General features: G+C 35.6%; 2 protein-coding genes across 2 annotated transcripts in view; one reads left to right on the top strand and one right to left on the bottom strand.

Moving 5' to 3' along the window:
• The window catches only part of LOC110377821 (peroxidasin), a 42,761-nt gene extending 33,075 nt beyond the window's left edge, over positions 1–9,686 (top strand). Inside the window, exons 3-7 of the mRNA XM_049852379.2 lie at positions 428–499; positions 644–876; positions 953–1,243; positions 1,495–1,770; positions 2,055–9,686. Coding sequence (XP_049708336.2) covers positions 428–499; positions 644–876; positions 953–1,243; positions 1,495–1,770; positions 2,055–4,906 — 3,724 coding nt within the window. The 3' untranslated portion in view covers positions 4,907–9,686. The remainder of the gene's footprint in view (positions 1–427; positions 500–643; positions 877–952; positions 1,244–1,494; positions 1,771–2,054) is intronic.
• A 1,198-nt stretch (positions 9,687–10,884) lies between these two features.
• On the bottom strand, positions 10,885–12,299 carry LOC110377811 (acyl-coenzyme A thioesterase 13). Its single transcript, XM_021336833.3, has 3 exons — positions 12,107–12,299; positions 11,536–11,723; positions 10,885–11,175 (listed from the first exon to the last, which is right to left on the bottom strand). The coding sequence occupies exons 1-3, from the start codon at positions 12,188–12,190 to the stop codon at positions 11,019–11,021; spliced, it is 429 nt and encodes a 142-aa protein (XP_021192508.1). The 5' UTR covers positions 12,191–12,299; the 3' UTR covers positions 10,885–11,018.
• Between the last annotated feature and the right edge of the window lie 9,193 nt (positions 12,300–21,492).

Raw genomic sequence — 21,492 nt, 5'->3', positions numbered from 1 at the left:
TTGGGTAGATGTAAATTTGTAGAACCTAAATATAAGATAACAAGTTAGCAAGGGCATACCTCTACATTAGAATCGGATAAGTATTACTACTTACATAAAATTAGGCAAGCAATTAATTACTGAATTATGTAATATTCTGACGTTTATTAGAGTCAATGTCCCTTCATTATTTCTGTTCTCCATAACATTCACCCAAAATGTTTAAAGAGACATGGTGCATATTAGCTGGCTGTCATGCGGTGTGTCCGTTAATAAATTGATGATATCTGCATTGTCCGGCTTCCACATCCATCTGACATCAATCATTTTTTATAAACCTTTGGGACCTACACAAAAGTATGTTCTAGGGGTTCATAAGAATTCGAAACTATTTTTATTATTTTTTCAGATATTTCGGTTAGGTGTCTAATATTATTTTTGTTTACAGGTATTTACACATAAACGAAATTCACCACATCGATCCGCAAACATTTTCAAATCTTCCTCGTTTGGAGAGACTGTAAGTACATACAGTAGAAAATAGTAATAATCTTCATAAATGTTGCACTAGAAATAGACACGCAAATGTTACTTATTATTCCTATTTTCTTTGAAAACTATTTTAGTTTTACCTCGTTGCATCCAACCGAGTAATTAATTTCAGGTATTTGCATAACAACCATATAAAGAAGATTCCGTCTGGTTCATTTTCGGGGATGCCAAAACTACGAAAATTGCGTTTAGATAGCAACGCTTTGATATGTGATTGCTCCATGATGTGGCTCGTGCAGATGATGGCTTCACATAATGAGATGTTCATAGACGCCACTTGCTACCAACCCTCCAGAGTTACTGGAATGCCCCTTTCTTTGCTGGAAGTACGCGATTTTGATTGTAGTAAGTATTTTAAACTACGTCCTTCTTAATAGATTGGACCTATGTAGAAATATCTAAACATCGTCAATCGTTTTAGAAATACCCGAAATTCAAAAGGACCCCGAAGACATCACTGTGAATTTCGGAGAGGCTGCAATGTTCACTTGCATTGTGACCGGCGACCCGAACCCTGAAATAGTCTGGCTGAGAGATTCTAACGAAATTCCCATCGACGGTACGCGGTACGAGGTTATGGACAACGGCACTCTAATGTTGCACGACATTAGCGAGGCTGACACCGGATATTTTGAATGCATGGCTAAAAATCTTGTTGGAGAAGCCCACTCGAAACCTGCTAAAATGACTATCAACGAACCTAAACAAAATGGTAAATATTTAAATATAGTATAACGCAAAAAAATATATAACGCAAAATTTTAAATTCCTTTGTGTAAGGTAATCAAGCAAAGGAGGCACGTGCCTTGATGTAATTTCCTAGCTAGTTTTCATACCCGCTTTGTGGTCTTACAGAAGCTTCATCTTCAACCCCTTTCATAACATAAATAAGAATGACGGTAAAAATAATAAATTCAAAATTAAAAATAGTTCTGAGTGTTAAATTTTCTTCCTCTTTTATAGGTCCTCCTGTACTGACATTAGCTCCACGATCACATCTTACGACACTGAGCCAGCAGCGCCATATCAACTTTGATTGTATTGCTAAGGGACACCCGAAACCACACATTTCTTGGCTTTTTAATGGCGAAAGGATTTTGCTGACTGAGCGTATGTCGTTGCATCGTAATGGCTCCATTTTTATCGATAATATTCAAGATACCGATGCTGGAGTGTACACCTGTGTAGCTGAAAATATCCACGGAAAAGTTAACGCAACTGCGACTCTTGAAATAATAGGTAAGTCATTTGTTTACATAGGAGTTCTAAAAATAGGACCTAATTGACCGAGTTTCCGGCTTTACTCTGCTTAATCATAAAATATTGAGTCAATGCTTCATAATACATTATTAGTACATAGGTAACGTTGTTATTGTGGGACAAATGTATAAATGACAATAAAGTAAACAATCTTCATTTTCCACGGAGGAAGGAATAAACCTTGAGGCGAAGTCAATTTTAAACAAGTCCAAGAACTAAGTATCAGTGTCGTAGATTGAATTGCGTTATTTATTTTGTTTTAGTCGCGCCCTCGTTTATCGTCGAGCCCCATAACAAAACAGTAAGAGTAGGAGAGGATGTCCATTTCACATGCACTGCTAGAGGATATCCGAAACCCACCATCACCTGGTTTAGAAACACACTGCCATTACCAGAATCTGAAAATATTATTTTGGATAATGACAATCACAATTTGACCATTCGATCAATAACTTCAGACGATGATGGTATATATCACTGCAGAGCTGAAAATTCCGAAGGTTATGTTGAAGGGTCAGCCTTTTTAACAGTTCAAGAAATTAAACGCGTTCGTCCACGTATTGCTATAAAGCCGGAAGACACGGATGCTTTCCGAGAATCTACAGTTCAGTTGCCATGTGAAGTAGATAGTGAGCTCCCAGCTACAGTTGAATGGAGAAAAGATGGTTCCTATCTCCAAAATACAGATACAAGACATTCAATTACTGTAATCGGAAGTTTGATTATCCGCAATTTGACAATAAGGGATTCTGGTAGGTACGAATGTTCTGTGTTCAATGAGAATGGACGAGACACTGCATCTGCTCTGTTAACAGTGAAAGATCGCGTTATACCTGGCGATGAATATGTTAACATAGCTTTAACTGAGGCAACCAGAGATGTAGACTTAGCTATTGAAAGGACTATGGATGAGTTATTCAATGGCAACAAAACAGCGAAAACAGATATCCACCAACTATATCGTATAACAAGTTTCCCCAACGCGCCAGCAAGAGAAGTTGCACGAGCAGCTGAAATATACGAGAGGACATTAGATAAAGTGAGGGGATTCATCCAGACTGGCCATAAAGTAACATCGACTGAACCATTCTTTTACCAAAACGTGTTATCCAATCAACATTTAGATGTCATTGCGCGTTTATCTGGTTGTGTCGCTCATAGAGAGAAGAAAGACTGTTCAGACATGTGCTACCACAGCAAGTATCGCAGTTATGATGGAAGTTGTAATAATTTTGCGCATCCTACATGGGGATCTTCGCTAAGTGGATTCAGACGTATCCTTTTCCCAATTTATGAAAACGGTTTCAGTCAACCGGTGGGTTGGAATAGGGATCTTAAGTATAATGGATTTACTCTACCAAGTGCACGTCTTGTATCTACTTCGATTATAACCACTGATGATATATCTGAAGATCTGAAAATAACGCATATGGTTATGCAATGGGGTCAGTGGCTCGACCATGACTTAGACCACGCTTTACCATCAGTCAGTTCCCAGACCTGGGATGGCGTTGATTGTAAAAAAACATGTGAATACGCTGCGCCATGTTTCCCGATTGATGTGCCCTCAAATGATCCGAGGATTTCCAACCGCCGTTGTATTGATTTCATTAGAACCAGTGCAGTATGTGGGTCTGGAATGACTTCTGTTCTTTTTGGAACATTGCAGCCGAGAGAACAAATAAATCAGTTAACCTCATTCATTGACGCGTCGCAAGTGTATGGTTTCGAAAAAGAGGTAGCTGAAGATCTGCGAGATTTGACTAATGAAAACGGGCTGTTACGAGTAGGCATCACGTTCCCGGGTCGTAAACCATTACTGCCAACAGTAGGTATAAATGGAATGGACTGCAGGCGTAACTTGGACGAAAGTACTCGAAGTTGCTTTGTAGCAGGGGACATCAGAGCTAATGAACAAATCGGTTTAGCAGCAATGCATACAATTTGGATGAGGGAACATAATAGAATTGCACTTCAATTGAAAGCTCTGAATCCATTTTGGGATGGCGACCGAGTTTATCAAGAAGCGAGAAAGATCGTTGGTGCTCAGATACAAATCATAACCTACGAGCACTGGCTCCCTCTTGTTTTAGGAGAGAGCGTACACCAATTACTAGGAAAATATAAGGAATATGATCCAAGCCTTAACCCATCAATTTCTAATGTTTTCGCCACTGCTGCTTTAAGATTTGGACACTCCATGATCAATCCTCTACTGCATCGTTACGATGAAAACTTTGAAACTATCCCGCAAGGCCATCTATTGCTCCGAAATGCATTCTTCTCTCCATGGAGACTAGTCGATGAAGGTGGAGTTGATCCTTTACTTCGTGGAATGTTTACGACGCCAGCGAAACTGAAGACACCTACGCAAAATCTGAACTCGGAACTCACTGAAAAGCTTTTCTATACCGCTCATGCTGTTGCTCTTGATTTGGCTGCTATCAACATCCAAAGAAGCCGTGACCATGGTATCCCACCATATACGAAATGGCGCCAGTTTTGTAATATGACTGAGGTGAATGACTTTGATGCCCTGGCTGGTGAAATAACTGATGAAAGTGTGCGTGATAAGCTGAAAGAGCTCTATGGTTCAGTGCACAACATCGACGTATGGGTAGGTGGTATTCTGGAGGATCAAGTAGATGGTGGAAAAGTCGGGCCGCTGTTCAGATGCTTGCTCGTGGAACAGTTCAAACGTTTACGAGACGGAGATCGATTTTGGTATGAAAGCCCATCCGTATTCAAACCTGATCAACTGCGACAGCTGAAAGAGACGAGCTTGGCACGAATCCTCTGTGACAACGGCGATAACATTGATACAATCGGAGAAAACGTGTTCCTGCTTCCTGAAGTTCAAGATGGTCTGATTTCTTGTGAAGATTTGCCTTCCATGGATTTGCGTTTCTGGGCTGATTGTGAGAGCTGTGGCGACAGTGAAGGTGGTCTGGAGCGAGCGAAGCGCCGAGCACGCAGGGATGTGGACACCTCCGAAAACAAAGTTGACGACGAACGCCTGAGCAATTTGGAAGAATCCCATCACGACATTGAGAACACTATCGCATCACTGAAAAAACGAATTGAATATTTGGAGGAAACATGCAAACTGGAATAAACTGACAAACTGGCAACGATAACACGGTCTTTTGGAAACGTTTTAAAGATTTTTGAAATCTATGTATTCTTTATATTATCTACCTGTTATTTATGTATAATATATTATCTACTATCTATAATGTTTCTATCCTTTTACATTGTAAGCTTTAATCCTGTCTATGTGGTCCAACTAATTAAGATTACTTTAACATTCTCTATTAAATTAATTTCCTATTTCTATTAAATTTGGTATCCATCGTTGAATTTATACCCTAATCAAATTAATATATTTCTCTATCTCTTGGATTCAGTGAGTAACGATTTTACCATTCTGATAATGATATTTTGAACATTAATATTAAATGTGTAGAAGGTAGTGAGTAGGCGTCATAATGTTAAAAAAAGTTAATCATTAGGTTTAGGAGTCAACATGTTACTATTATAACTAAAGAATACTAAAGGCCGGTTGCTTTGCTGTAACTTTTAGGCACTGCTTACTTGCTAAACAGTTTCAGTAGCGATTTTTAGGGTTCCGTACCTCAAAAGAAAAAAACGGAACCCTTATTAGTTTTTTTCCACGCAGTTAAATACCTAATACCTTCAAAAACAACAAACTTATTTAAGAAATTATTAAGAAAAAGTACATCTAACTCTTGAAAAAAAAAAAAAATAATTTTTATATAATTTTTATGGTTTGACTACGTGAAAAACGACAGGTTTAGTTAACCGGAGTTAAAGTATTGATTTTTTTTTTGTAAAAAAAATACTTAATATACTTATCAAACAACTACCATCTACTGAATAATTACGAATTGCCAGAATGTACATTTTTGAAAATCACAAAAATAAAAAGATACAATTTTGTGGGGGATGACGGAGTGTCGCGTTTCTTCGTAGTAGCTAGCTACCAGCTATTTAGTATTCTTAGTTAAAACCATTTATGTATTAGACGTATTAGGAATAAGAAAACCGCTTCATTTTGTTTATTTGTAAATGTTATTTTATATAATTTATTGTCTATCGACTTAATTTTATGGAATGCTGTGAAATATATGTGTAACCGATCAGAGTTCGAGTGAAATGGCTTTTGAACACCTAAGGGCCTGTTTAGAAGGCTTCAGCTTTCATGTTATATGTGTGTAATATTAGGTTATTTTCGCATTCTAACGGTCACGTGCAAATTGATTAAATACGGTAAAAACACATATGTGAATAACTATGTTTCGGATGTACTACCTATGTAGATACGCAAGCCCGTGAGTTAAAGGTGTTTTCGTCTGTTCAATTAGATACATATGTATATTACTTAGCTGAGTATGTTGTTTATGTTTTAAATAAATTTCTTTTATTTTTGCAAATATTTTTTTTAAGGTGACCATTAATTTATTAGGTTTTTTTACTGAAATAATTTGCATTTTACATAATATTCATATAATAATTAAAAACAATAGATTTTAACTGATAGACATGATATTTATTGGACTTTCTAGTACGTAAATTATAATTCAAGATATTTGAATAATTTATGAAGGAAGATCTAACTTTCAATGAGTATTTTGGTCGGAAACCTAATCGAAGTAACGTATCATCATCATCAGGCAAGTGAATGCAATGTAACGATTTAGAACTTTATGATAAGTAGGTACCGAGTTTGTACCGACAAATAGTAGGTAAGGTTGGCTAGGCAATAAAATGCTCATATTGGAAATATGAAAGTTGCTCTGAGCTGCACCGGGAACATATGACTTTGCACCTCTTTGCTTTGCAGCATATCAATCGTACCTCAGCAAGTGTGTCATATTGAAGTTCAGAAGCGGTACTTACAGGACTGCATTTCTGAACGCAAATAAAATGGGACTTTACGTTTAAAATGTTTCATCAAATCATCATCATTTGATTGATTGATGTCAATATAGTTAGGTACCGAAAATTATATTGAAGACCGATATAAATTATATGTTATAAATATTAAATTATATAAATTTTTATGATATGGTACCTGTAAATCATAAATATTATTTGATACAGGTAAATACTCTGATATTAAACAAGCTTAAATAAATACAGCATTTGGTAGGCAGGTAGAGGTAGGTACCACGTACATATAATTTTGACATGTTCTTTATTAATGACAAAGCGATCGTAAAAGGTATCGTGAATTTGATTGATAACTACAAAAGTGACTAACCGATTGTATCACTTTTTGATAATCCCCATAACACGACCGATGGGTGCAGCCACAATGATAACTATCATCAAATATATAGTGCAGTTTTGGATATTGCTGCCTACAAAACAAAATTATTAGATATCAATTTGGAAAATACAAACAGTTTTATAAGAGCAAGAGGATATCTTCCTTCATAAGTTATTCATTCTGTAGAACATAACCCGATTAAAGGTTTATTTTTAATAACTAGGTAACCAGTTGTAAACTAGTCGAATATCCATAACACTAGTTTACAGTACATTTGTTGCCGGGATTTTTTAAGCTGTTGTTGACTACTCATATTTAACCATATTTAAAACTATTAGTAGTTTTTTTTTATCAGCTCTTGTTTTTGAGATTCAGCTAAGAGCGGTTTAAAGAGAAAAAACCTTAAAGAATATTTGTTAAAAAATTATATTAATTGTTAAGTTCCAAAAAACTTGGCTTTAAAGCTCTTCTCTTATGTGTAGACTTTGGGAAATGGCGTATCAGAGACCAGCAATAGTCAGACATCATATTTACATCCCAGAAACCCTGATAACGTTCTTCCATGACACGTTAATCTTGATGCATACGTTCTCCCTGCTCTTCGCTCATATCTCCTAAATTTTTCGGAAATCTGTCCAGATGACTGAAGAGGAAGTGAGTTTATGCTCAAATTGCATCCCATATCTCTTAATTGTAAGAGCAGGTCTTCGACAAGTTCAACATAATTTTCATTATAATTTTTCAAAATTCAATATAATTTTTATTCTCTGAAAGTTCAGGTGAATGCTGCACTGGACGCTGAACACATGTACTACTTCGGTTTTGCCATTTAGCTCGATTTTTGGTGTTTAAGCTGTTTATGTTCACGCTACAAAAGTAAGAGTCGTCGAGATGATTTGTCGATTCTTTCCAAATAGTTGGTGTTTTAAGTTTAAAAGTACTTCTTTTACCACTTTTCCATAATCTTAAGTATTCAACGCACGATTTACAAACACAATCAGGAGCCCAAGATTTGTCATTTTTATCTAACAACATTCCAAAATATAAAAAAATAAGTATTTTTAAGCGTTTCTGATGACATTTCTACACTTCTCAGACACATGTTCTCCACATAAGTAACAAACATGGTTTGGATTGTTCAAACAATGCCTCCTTGAACTACTCGTGTTGTAAAAACTTCACATATTTGTATAATTACAATAAAATACGTACTTTAGCGACTGAAAAAGGTTCAGAAAAGAGAAAGTCAATAACAAGTAAAGTCGAGCTACAAAAAAATTTTTGCGGGTGTAATTAATAAAAACTAAACATAAGTGAATGTTACCAGCCATTAAATCCACGGCAACAGGCAAAAAGTTTGATTTTGTAAACTAGTGTAATATAATACTTATAATATATTGTTTCGGGTCTTTGCCCAAACATTTTAGAGGTGTGAATGGAAGTCATTACATTTGGCTTTAGGAAAACTTACCCAGCGGAGCTAAGCAGCCTGTAGGTACTGTAAAATGGGCAGGTCTTATCCATTTTAATGAGCACTAAATGCCTCATTTGTAACATGAGCATCAATCAAATACAAATACTACGTGTTTACCAATTCGATAGAAATTGTAACACAGCCATGCGAACCCAGCACTGAACAAATAGTTTGATCATTTCATGGAAATGGTCAGTGCCGTAGTTACATTACGACTAGTCAAATGTCAATAGCTAAGTTTCTACATCAGATAATTTCACATTAACTACCAGTATTGGAATACAGTGATTCCAAGTAACTTGTTAGTTGTCAGTCTTGAGGGAAACGGAAACCGTTCAATAAAACCTTGTTACTAAAAATAAGTCTTTCAGACATTATTAATGTAATGTGTAGCAGTAGATGTAGAATGCATTTAAAATTTTAAAATTACATACTTAGAAATTAAGTAGTTTCCTACATTGTAAGAACCGAGGAGACGAATAGGATGGAAAAGGTGCCTAGGTATAGAATTTAGAATTTCACCATGAATTGTCAATTTGAAGACAAGCGAAATAGCCGGACAGGGGGCAAGGCCTTTGAGGTATCTCACAACATTGACAGCAGTAGATATTTGACACACGTTCCAAGAATATGTCAGGCAGACTACATGTAAAGCACTGAAATATAGTTGTATCCAGACTGGTAACCGACACCACAATGACTGTAAAAGGCAAGAAGACGAAAACACCAAGAATAAGGAATCTACACACCACGAAGAGGGATGTGCCTTTTAGGCTAACTACGTTATCTCTAGATATCTCGGAATCCTGCCTGTACGTAGATTTATCGATAAGTAGGTAGGTAATGAAAGTGTTGTTGAATGGGAGAAATTGGCACCTTTATAGTACTGTGATTAAAACCAAAATCTTAGGCCATTTGACGTAAGGACTCATACCCAGCAAAAAATCATGACTTTTGCTAGATGAGCTTACCGACTTACTTTCTTGTGTTAGTCAATGTCACTCTCCAGGCTACGCCAGACCATAGCAGGCCTAGTATATGATGTCTAAAATAAAGCGATTTTTCCTAAATCACGCACGATACAAACACGGACTAAACAAATGACGGTCCCATCTGTTTAGATTTTTGTTTCCGATAAAAGAAGGACAAAGACATAATTGGCCTTACTACAAAAACTTTAACCACTGTTTTTCATTTGTCTAAAAAAAATGTGGCTCCAAAATGAACCATAGGTATGTCAACGTCATAATTTGTCATTTTTTTAGACAAGTCTTAAACTGACGTTAAAAAGTTTTTGTGGTAAGACGGAATAGGTCTAACTGGTTCCACAACATAATATCGTGTAATGGGTCCTTAAGTCAATTAGTCTACAGATATCCTACTCCTTTAAAAAGGAGCTTAACCCAAAGGAGAAAGAGTAAATTGCAGGCTTAAAAATAATGATATATTCAATTCTGTAACAATTCATTATATCAATCTGGGTGTGAAATAAATGAGAAAAACGTACCTAATGTGGTTTCATTTTGAATCCTTAAAAACCTCACATAGCTAGACAGAAACATAAAAGTTTATTAAATACCTTGTTCTGAAAATATAACATTCTACTCTCTAGTCCGAGCCAAATATATGTGCCTCTTTGAATTTAACCATTTTTCTCCCACATTTGCTAAAGACTTGACGATCATAGTCAAAGAACGAAACACTCTCGCGCATGCGTAAATCGACAATCAGCTAACTTCTGAAACGCAAACCTACTTGCCGCGAACTGTTTAATCCTACATTTTTACAGTGTATCAAGAGTTAAATTACTTACCCAATACCTTTTTAACCGTCTCCTCAAATAGTAGGAGGTTTTCATTCTACAATACTATGTACTTACTACTTTAACTACACAAGTACACAAGGAACATAGGAACCTTAAAGGTCCTCAATTCACTTGTATTGGAATAGCTGGCACAGCCGCCGCAACATTGATCAAGTTGTAAACTGAGGGTGAGTAAAAAAATACAATATTATTTTGTCACTAGGTATATTGATTGGTAAATTGCTAATAAAGTAAATAATGAGAATCGCAACATAAAATCTGTTTGCTAATAAATACCTCGTAAAATTCTTATTAATTACTACTAGGTACTACTTTGTACAACATAATTGTTTCTATGAACAATTATCTCACTAGGTTCAGAACTAGCTGTGCCCTTGACTTCGTTTCCTTTAGGCTTATAAATAAGAGACATACGTAAAAACACAATTACTTAATAAAAAAATATGAATGAATTCGCGCCAGAAAAAAAAATATTCGCATGCGTGCGGCACAGTAGGTTATGTCCTATCTCAGGGTATAGACTACGTACCAAAATTCATCTAAATCGGTTCAGTAGTTTTGGCGTGTAAGAGCTACTGGCTACATTAAGACAGATGGATACTTTTGCAGGATTTTATCTACATAAGTTTATTGCTTTAGATTCCTATATATTTGGTATGTCTACCGGTTGCCAGCAATTGATTCTTATCTTTATTTTTAACTTGGACTTCTAAAAAGGCTATCTTCTTGCCGATCTTTTTTGTGATGGCTTCAACCTCCACATTGTCACCTTCTCGGGCTGCAGACATGTAGCTGAAACATTTTAAAGACTCAATTAAAAGAAAGTTTAAAAAAAAGCTTATGAAGGACAAGTGAAGATATAATTAAAATTAAAATCAGTTTCAAGTGCAAATATTCAGATATTAACTATATTTTGATTTATTGGTTTAAAACACAAACTGGATGTAGAAACTTAATGAGAGAAGTTGAAAAAATATTAAATATAAGTAACTTAATTTATTAGTTTTTAATGCAATTCATTCAACAATCTAAGTCACATAATTTACAGTATCTTTCCTATAGGGCTTAACACAATTTCATTCAAAACATTTATAAAATTAAATTAAGCAGGTACTGGAGTAAAATTAATAATTCAAGGTTCAGTATACTAACCTGACATTAAGTTCTACAGACACTCCTCTCGTATCCACCTTTTCATTAGTGGTTAACGCATAAGTGGAGACTGCATCCACCAGGTGAGCAATGAACCCACCGTGGAGTGTACCTCTTTGGTTCAAATGCTCCGGACCTACTTGGAATTCTGTCACCATTCTACCATCTCCACAGCATACCACCTTCACCTAAAATAATCAGAAAATTAAAAAGTTTTAACCATGAACAATTTTACTCTTCTATTGTCTAGCTTCTGTATTCAAAAAGTATCTCAGGTTGGAGAAAGGGTAATGAAGACCTTCAAAACTGTAAATTGTTTTGGTTTCGTATCAACATCATGATTATAAAAAATAACAAAACTTAGGCACACTATTGAAGAAGTATTCTAAGTATTCCCAATGCCACAAGAAATGGTGACATAATTTACCCATTTACGACTGTTAGTAAGTAGGTTATATAAACAATTTTCAATTTGATAAGCGTACTGTATAAACTTGAAGCTATAATTACCCAATACAGAAAAATTTTCTAAAAATAGTACGAAGTAAATCACTGAAAAACCATTCTTTACCTTACGAAGATTTTGGTCAAAGCACTTAGTGGTGGCAACGGCTTTGGTAAACAGTTCGGCAATTGCTACACCTTTGCTCGCCATTCTGCTAAATTATTTAAATAAAGGTTTATCTGCTGTATTTACATTGTATTCATATTCACAGGTTATAATTCATCAGCTGTTATTGACATAATCCAATTTCATTAGCCAGCCAATCAGCATCCACGTTGGTTGGCTGTCAACAAGTCAAGCTGTCACTGGGCCGCGCTCTTAGTATTGCTAGCTTTAATAAAAGAGTTGTTGTTTTTGTAACGGGGTTACCGTTCATTGAGTTAAGGCGGTCAGTTTGAATTTTATATCCAAAAGTTTCTTAAATTATAATTATATTTTGTTTCATATTGAAGTCGAAGGGCGGATCGAAACTTTAAACAAGGTTGTAGATATGTCCATGTGATATATCTTACTAAGAATTAGGAATTTTTATTCGGGTTGCGGATAAAAAGAATCAAGTGCATGTGAGTTAGATTGCACACTCGATCACACTTCTTATGAATGTGATACTTGCTGTTCAAAAATAATAATTAAAAAAACTGATTTAGTAAGATAGTTTTTCATGAGAGGATGTATTGATGCATCATGTATTCATACTCATGAATAATACGTAGTCTAGCTAATTAAGTAGGTACTCAGGTAGTAGCTATTATGTAGCTGAAATAGTGAAATCCCATAATCATCTGGTTCTATGAAAATCATTGCCATTTGACTTGTATAGAACTGCTTTGACAATGAGGTTAGGCCCAGTAAGCATTATTTATAACTAACTTCCGTCCGCGGTTTCACTCACGTCCCGAGGGAACTACTTCCCGTGTGGACAAAATGTAGGTAGGTATACTGTAGTACCTACGGAATATTTTTATTTAATTTAAATAAGATCCTGGTATCCGAGCGCGCTACGCGTATTTAGCTTAGGTATACTTACATAATATTTTACTTATTTGACGGATAGCGGTATAGGTAACCTTAATTGCTCTCAAGTTTCATCAAAATCCGTTCGGCCGTTTGCTCATGGAACAGTGACAAACATAATCCCAATTGATAGGTAAGTACCTATCAATTGGTACAACACCCATACACCCTTATAATATGACCATACAATGGTGCTTATAACTCGACGATCTGTGTAATTAAAATTATGTAAATGACATGTTGAACTCTTTCGTTGTTCTACCGCTGCTGTCATCATGTAGGCACCTACTTATCTGCCAGTTAAATGCATAACACCTAGACTTAAATCAGTATGCATCAAGGTGTTACATAAAAATTACATCAGGCTGTTAGACGCTTGGGCGGGCTACCGAATTCAAGCTGTCAACCAGCTCTAAAAAAAGTTAAATAATCCATAAACACAAACGGTCACGTACACAGACACTAACAGTTGCCTAGATATAGGTACGACTGGCATTAAAATTAAACGGTCGGGCGTTTCGTCCGAGCATAGTAAAACGAACCATGGCGAACATAAGTGCCACTCCAATACCGTTCAATATCTCTGAATACTCTGATGAGTGGGATCAATTAAAAACAGCCATCGCTGCTTTTGTTTTTGGTCGCTACATTTATGCAGCGAAGTACTTACTCAATACTCTCCGGCTGTAATTAATTACTTATAGTACAGTCGGGTCAAAATGATTCCGACATCAAAAAGGACTTCGATTTTAATTTTTGCTTCATGTCAAAAAACCTTGCCAAATTATTAGTTTATTGATAAGAAAAATCTCCTTTATATTAATTAATAAGATCGATAGGTACCTCTTATAGGTAATTAATTGTTCTCAGTAGGTCTAACCACAGTGTATTAATAAAATGTATCCCTCTTACCACTTTATTAAAACTACTTACCTTACTTCATACATAATAACCATGTCTACGTCGGTAAGTAAAGCCTTTCCTTCCTTCTTAATACTTACAGAACAAAATAATTATAGTACTTAAGAAATAAGTACCTAGTTAGTTCATAACGCCTGATAAAGTTAGCTTACTATCACAGATCTACAACTCACTAGACGGTTCCTCAGCCATTCTTTGCACTAACGTAACCTTCCTTCCTCGTGCAACGATGTAGTGCAAACATTAATTAATTTTACCTCTCGAATAATAATCGATAGGTGTGATAATGAATAAATATCCTGCACAAGCACAGCTTTTGATCCCATCAATTTAGTTTGAATGGCGGACTATCAATTTAGTGATTTACGCGATGTATGCAAAGTCGTTGTTTGCGCTAAAACATAGTGTTAGTGGTAGGTGTTGTTGAAGTAATTGAGGTTCATTTAAAATCAGGTGTATGTTTTATCTCATGAAAGAAAATATGCGAAAGAAAATGTAGCTACTTTTGACATTGATGCACATAATGTAAATGTGTAAAAGTTTTTCACTAGATTCGACATGATCTGCGAAGGGCTTGTTTTAAGAAAGTGTATTGTATTTTTTACGATGCATATTTTTTTTTGTAAAATTAAATATTGAAAATTTCTTACGATCCTAGAATTCTTTGGTTCGGAACTCTCGGGGGACAAGTCCGACTTGGAGGACGGTCATCTCTTATTGCGAATAAAGTAAAGAAAAAAAAAACTCAATATCATCGCAAAAATTTCGAGCGTCAAAAGGAAATACAGACAAAGGTAATTGGAACAAAAACTGCATTGTAATTATCAAAAAGACAGCAGAAGTTATGTAAATTAAATTATGTTGTTACAACAAATATAAACATTAATTTATAGTTTACCTTTCTATTTCATTTCCTATTATGTAAAATAATGAACACAAAGTCCTGCGAAGACAGGCAGTTGCATAACATGTAGGTAGGGCTGCCATCCGTCCGGGTTTCCCCGGATTTGTCCTCGTTTGGAGGCCGTCCGGGGGCCGTCCGGGCGGGGTTTCAAGAAGTGTCCGGGGAAAACCCGGACACTTTTCATGTAAGGAAGCACCTCATTGAATGTTAATAGTAAATGGATTACAAATAAGGTCTTATTTCGTTTTAAAAAAATGCGATTTACGCCAAATGTCCGGGTTTTTTTAAAGTTTGTCCGGGTTTGTCGAAAGTCGAGATGGCAGCCCTACATGTAGGTAACATATGGGTATCTTTGGACCTAGTTCCATTCTAACAAATGCAAGGATCGATGCAAAGTGCCACGAGGTTTACTTTGATTGACATTTTCAGTATTTGATCGGCCAAAGGTATGGCATAGACTGTAAATGCAACCGTAGGTATCTCCTGAAAGCTTTTTTACAGGAAGATTCAACAAGGCAGACAGACAGATTCAAAAGAATTAAATTGAAAAATATCGATTTTGAACAAAAAAAAGATTTAATCCATTTTCTTTATCTTGGTTTTTAGCGGAATATCAGCAATTGCTAAAAATAATAGCAACCACAGAAAATTCCGAAAAGAAAAGGCAGCAACATAAGTACCTAGATAAAATCTTGTGAGAGCTCAAAGTTTAAAATATACATCCAATTAACGCATTCAACATAAACAAATAATTTAAAAATAGAAGTCCAATTAATAATAATGATAAACAGCTGCTTACAATAGACTAGTATGTGGATGTTATATAATTATGAAATTATGTAAGTTTGTACTTCGTATCTCGGACAGAACTAATTAAAAAACAGAAGGGCCCTGCTGTTCGTGGGTGAACTTGAAAGTAGGCTTACTACTTAATGGTGAAATGGATTATCGGCGATTCCCGATATTCGATCTATCTGTTCATTTGCTTACTAGAGATAAGCCTAGCCCCATACAAGTAATGTCGAATTCCTATCTCTTGTAGGTAAGCAAAAGAAGAGATAGACAGAATATTGGAAATGACCATAAGTGTATCACTTGATGACCAGGTATATTTTTAGATTGATATAATGTATTAATAACATGTATTTAGTTAAAGACATTATGTATTTGTAACTGAATTTGAATATGTTAATAGAGATAATTACAATAAATTGACGAATCAATCGGAGAAATATATTCTTCTATCTTAATGCTTAGGTAAGCATACTACCGTAGGTAGGTACTACAACAAAGTTAGAAGTTATTATTTAAACAATTTTCGAGCTTTGATTGCGACCTACATACCTACTATAATAATAAAACTTTATTAGAATGCAACTCATTAGACTTATCTCTAGTCTAATTTTTGTGCTTTGTCACATAAAAGAAAAAAAAAATGATTTTGATGACACTGAATTTTCAGGTATATTTTTGTCTGTATGTTATTTTGGCTGTAAGTACATTTAATTAATAGATAAAACAAATTAGATTTTGATGAAACTGAATTTTCAGGTATATTTATGTTGCTGTATGTTATTTTAGTGGTAAGTACCTACATTTAATTAGTAGATAAAACAAATTTACCAGTGGGCAACACGACATTTAGATTTAGGGAACAAACAACCGCAAAATTGAATTAACTGGAATTCTATAGGTGGTTTAATCCCGTGGTCACAAGAGCGACGCTTTTGTACACAACTATAAACGAGTACATACACACATTATATAAATTAATGTTTGTATGTAATGTTACTCTTAATACATGAGTAATTGGGTACGCATGCTGTGTTGTTTGGTCTCGTTAACAGGTGGTAAGGCAGTTATTTTATTTTGCGTAACGAATAGTAGGGTAAATGCTTACATAATCTTCCGTCTTATACTCATACATAATATTTTACTTGTATTTACAAAACATAATAGTAATTTACTTGAGTTGAGTAAGACTCATAAAATCAAAATCAAAAATCATTTATTCAAACTTGGCTGCAAGACAGCACTTTTTGAACGTCAGGAATTTACATAAGACAGCTCCCAAAACGCCCACCCTTCACCATTTCCTATGTGTTATTGCTGGGAAGAAGAAGTGGCGCAACAAACTCCCCAGCAACACATGTCTGTCTGTAGGTTGGAAGAACCTTAAATATTGTTTGATATAAAAATTTGTTATAATTATAGATTGTAAAATGTGTCAAATAAGTAGTGCGAAGATTTTTTTTTAGTTTTAAGAATACTTAGAGCCTTGGAGCTTCCCCACACTACAGACTAAACGGATGGCCCGATGGTAAGATGTTTTTGGTAAGAAAAGCCAAGTTTTTGGCAAGAAGAGTTCAATCAAAGTCTAACGTCTCGGTCTGTCACCGGCCCAATAGGTAACTGGTCGTTGTTTTCTGCTCACCTCCATTCATCTCCATACTGATATATGAGCCCGAACAAACTGTCGGCCCACAGACAATGTGCGGGTTTTCTTAATTGAACTGCCGGTACTCATGATACTAGGTATAGGTACTATCAAAAATCTTTGTAATTAAACCGGCAATTTGGTTCCTATTGTTTTATTTTTCCTAGACATTTTATTTTAAGTTCGTATAGTATTTATTCTCCGGAAGATAATTTCAAGAGCGCACGGTGTATTTATAAAGGGGAAGATAGGGTAAAATGGAACAATTCAGTCCAATAACATTATTAAAAGTAAATAATAAATACAAAAGAACATGCGTCATTATTATAAAGATTTTAAAAATGAAACAATCGTATTGTTTTACGTGAGTTTCAATAAAATTTTGTTTTAATTAACAGTGAGTTTCTTTTATTATTTTGCTTTCTTGTCAATAAAGCATATTTAATATATATCATTTAATTTCTGGGAAAAAGATATTGGATATTGTTTCTGCAAAATGATTAAGGTACGTAGGTATACTCATATTTACAGGTTGGTATAAAGCTTTAAATTAAAGTTGTTCTATACCGAATAAACTGAGGGATAACTTCAAGATAATCTTAATTGCTGAGCCAGAACAGTGCAGATTAACAATGTTGTGTGCTTCTCAAATACTAGAAGTTATATTTCATGTTAGCTTAAACTTTGGTGAAATCCACCACCTTGCCAAAATGCCCAACACACGTTTACGTTTTCATAGAAGGTAGATACAAGTAGTTTCCAAAATAAGTATGTTTTTCTGCAGGACCATCAGGAGTTAATAGATAATAAAAGTATGAAAATTTTGTCAATTTTATTTCTCATCATTTGTCAACTGCTTAGCTCTTGTTAACTTTAAATTGGAGTAGGCTTTCAATCTAATCGGGTGCAGCGGAGTAGAACCCAGCAACACGACGTGTCGAGGTGTCGCATTAGCCGAAACTGCCAATGATGTGTAAATCATAGCACTTACTCCCAATTTGTCATTTCTTCCGAAACAAGGAGGAGGTCACCCGGCAATAACATACTAAATCTTTCTTTATATTGCTACAATACTCAGGCCCACTTTTGATTTGAGTATCCGGGAATGAGTCAATATGACTATTGGTCGATTTACGAATACGGCCTACATAACATAATATCGCAATTTTTATATAATATCATGTGTGACGACAACAACAACGCAGCTTCCACGTACGTAAGAGAAAAACCAAATAAAATTGCAAAGGTATCTAATGTAAGATCTGGGCGCTAACCAAAAAGACCTGCCCTCAATCCCCATAAACAGGCTAGGGTCATGTCTCAATCGATCAACAAGTGTGTCATCATAGGTGCACGTTGTATGTGACGGCACGACATGATTATATAAATAAAATCGTACACAATCGAACGTTGACGTGGCCACTCAATTACATTTGTTGGATGATACGTTGCGATAGATACAGAGGACGAGCGACATGTCAAGCAAAACGGGCGGCTGGCTGACGTGACAAGTGATGAGTGCGGTCGACATAATTGCGTGGAGAACACGGCAGCTCGTGAATCGTGCACGTACACAGATTAGTAAGCGCATGCTCTGGCGCGCGCGACCAAATATTGAGTGTGCATAATGCGTACTCATTTTCACTCACTGCTAGCTTGTATAATTTGCTTAGAGTGTGATCTGCTACTCAAAACCGGCTTGCCATTAAGTTCATTGAACTTGATAAGAACCGGTTTGGAAACACTCGGACAACTCGTTTTTTTTTTAGCATTAATTTAGTGTTTGGATGAAAACGATTACGGGATATGAGACGTAATAAGTAATCATGCAATATAATTTCTTCTTACTGTAAAACAGTACGTTCATTCATAACATTAAATTAAAAGAAACACTGTTGATGAAACGAACACGTTGTTTTGATATAATATAGAAAGTAAGTTAAACCGCTTGCTGTTGCAAAGTTAAATTGCCAAAATCAGCTCGAAATAAAGTTACAACGTAGTTGAAAAAGTATTCGACGGTTCCATTTATTTTTCTCGTATTTTTTATCAAGCGGACCCTAAACAACAAGTTCTATTTCAGCATTTCTGAAGTAAGTAATATTTTTTGATGAAAACTCTAGCTTCAGATTTGGTAGCCCATTTAAAAAATGCACGAATTTGTGCTTATTAATTGTTTACGGGTCTGGTTATGAGCTATATAAATTGCTTGTATTTCAAGTGTCATAGTCATATAGCACTATTGGAGCAAGGCTAGAAGCTTGTGAGACGGTGAGAAGCTGAAAAACTTCAACTCTAGGTTATTTGCTAAAAATAAAACAATTAACCAAGCACGTTAAATACGCACTACATATGCGTTATCCGGTGTTGCGTAACAGAGCGCTACACTTCGCTTAAGGCGTATGAGGTGGGTGTAGTGCGGTACTGCGGTAGGACGCGGTCGTTCTGAGAAAGTCATTCGACCCGTTTTGCTGGGGAACCTCTTCCGTGAGTTCCGTGTTTGTAAGGCTCGTGGTACACACGATATTTTAATAGCTACAATTACGGTCTCAGTGTCTTATCAATTGCTTGTTATATTATTTCGTGGGAAAGCCTGCTTTATGACCGAGTAATCACATTTTTTACAGCATAAAGTCACCTTTTTCTGAATTGATGTATAGCGTTAATATCTATTGTCGTCATAAGGGCAAACTCATTTTGTTGCAGTAGGTAGGTATTTCGAGCAATATATTTTTTGCAAATCTTAAACGCTAGAAGTCGCGCAGTGTAAGACACGCGTGTCCCGCGCGCGCTTTGATAGCCCGGCCCCAGTTCCTGTTCACCAAACACTTCCTGCTGCAGAACCCGTCGAAAACTTGTCACACTCGTGAGTGGAAAACAACACGACTCCATTTCGAATAAATACCAAAGGGCCGCTTGTAAAAGCTATTATTACAATGTTATGGGTAACGTAGAGCTCTCTGTGTATTGAAGTAAAAATCCAAGACTACAGTCGTTTTTGCAGACAATGCACATAGTTATGAAGCAGCGGTATTCCCGTAAACAGATAAAGCGCTAACTCATTGTGAGATAACAAGACATGCACATGTTATATAAAAATTACGGTGTTTTACATTAATTTACACCTGGGTAAGTACTGTACGCCTGTAGCCTTGTAGCCAGACCGGTGAAACTCCTGTTGCTTGCATTTTGCATAATCTCCCAATTTGTTGGTTACACCACGTGGATATGGATAGCTCATAATATTATACATGAAGTTATAATACTTGATTACATAACACAATAGTACATAACACGTCAGCACATAACGGCCGGCGAATTACAATGAGTGTGACACACTGGTTTACTTACGCGTATCTGGTAGCTAACTAACCTGACCTTACTCGAAACTATAAATCAGATACGCCAGAAAAGCATAACCCCTCTCGCCAGTCGGGTAAAAAGCTATGAAATACAATTTGCTCCGGTCTATTGTTTCAGAACCAACGTTTTATAAATTGACAGCGCAAGGACTAAAAAGCGTTTTTGTGATTTTATTTTCTCAGATTCTATTTTTATCAACAATAGAACGAAGTATTTTTCATTCATGTCTATTTATATTAAGTTTGTTTTCAATTTTGGAAGTCCACTTTTAGAATTTCGTTTCTAGGTACAAATATTATAAAAAATATTTATGCAAGGAACAAAGAGGTAAGTAATGAATAAAAAAGGACTTGGTCAACGTTGGCCAGTCTCCCCTAATTTTTGCATACTTTGTTATCCTTGGCAGATTAGATTAGTAGAAGTAGTAGAATTAAGATTAATAGATAATTCGTAATTTATAATTCAGTTTTTTTTTAATAATAATTACAGTGCATTATCTGCATCAGCCATCATACATAAATAGGTAACTTAGGATTAGTATATTTACAAGGTTATGTTGTCGCCCAATCTGTGTTATCTATAGTGATACGTGCCAAGTAAGTAGGGAAGGCGCTTATTTTTCCTGAGCTTCGTCTTTTCCCGCTCCATATTATTGTGTGGTTTGTATTTTTTTTCAACCCTTACACAGATTTCTAAATAGTTATATAAACCGCCTTGCAAGATCTAACATAGCCTGATATAGGTCTCTAGTACGCTACTACTTACTACTATTCGCTGTGCCTACTCTACTGAAATATTTAAATTACCAAACAA

Source organism: Helicoverpa armigera, chromosome 1, assembly GCF_030705265.1.
Source record: "Helicoverpa armigera isolate CAAS_96S chromosome 1, ASM3070526v1, whole genome shotgun sequence".
Taxonomy (NCBI): Eukaryota; Metazoa; Arthropoda; class Insecta; order Lepidoptera; family Noctuidae; genus Helicoverpa; species Helicoverpa armigera.
The sequence above is the reverse complement of the archived record's forward strand: the minus strand, read 5'-3'. Positions and strand labels throughout refer to the sequence as shown.

Coding starts and splice junctions, on each gene's coding strand:
- LOC110377811 (XM_021336833.3), bottom strand. CDS start 12,190: ATGGCGAGCAAAGGTGTAGCAATTGCCGAACTGTTTACCAAAGCCGTT. Junction 11,724..12,106: donor TTGACCAAAATCTTCGTAAG/GTAAAGAATGGT, acceptor TGATTATTTTAG/GTGAAGGTGGTATGCTGTGG. Junction 11,176..11,535: donor TCTGTAGAACTTAATGTCAG/GTTAGTATACTG, acceptor AAAATGTTTCAG/CTACATGTCTGCAGCCCGAG.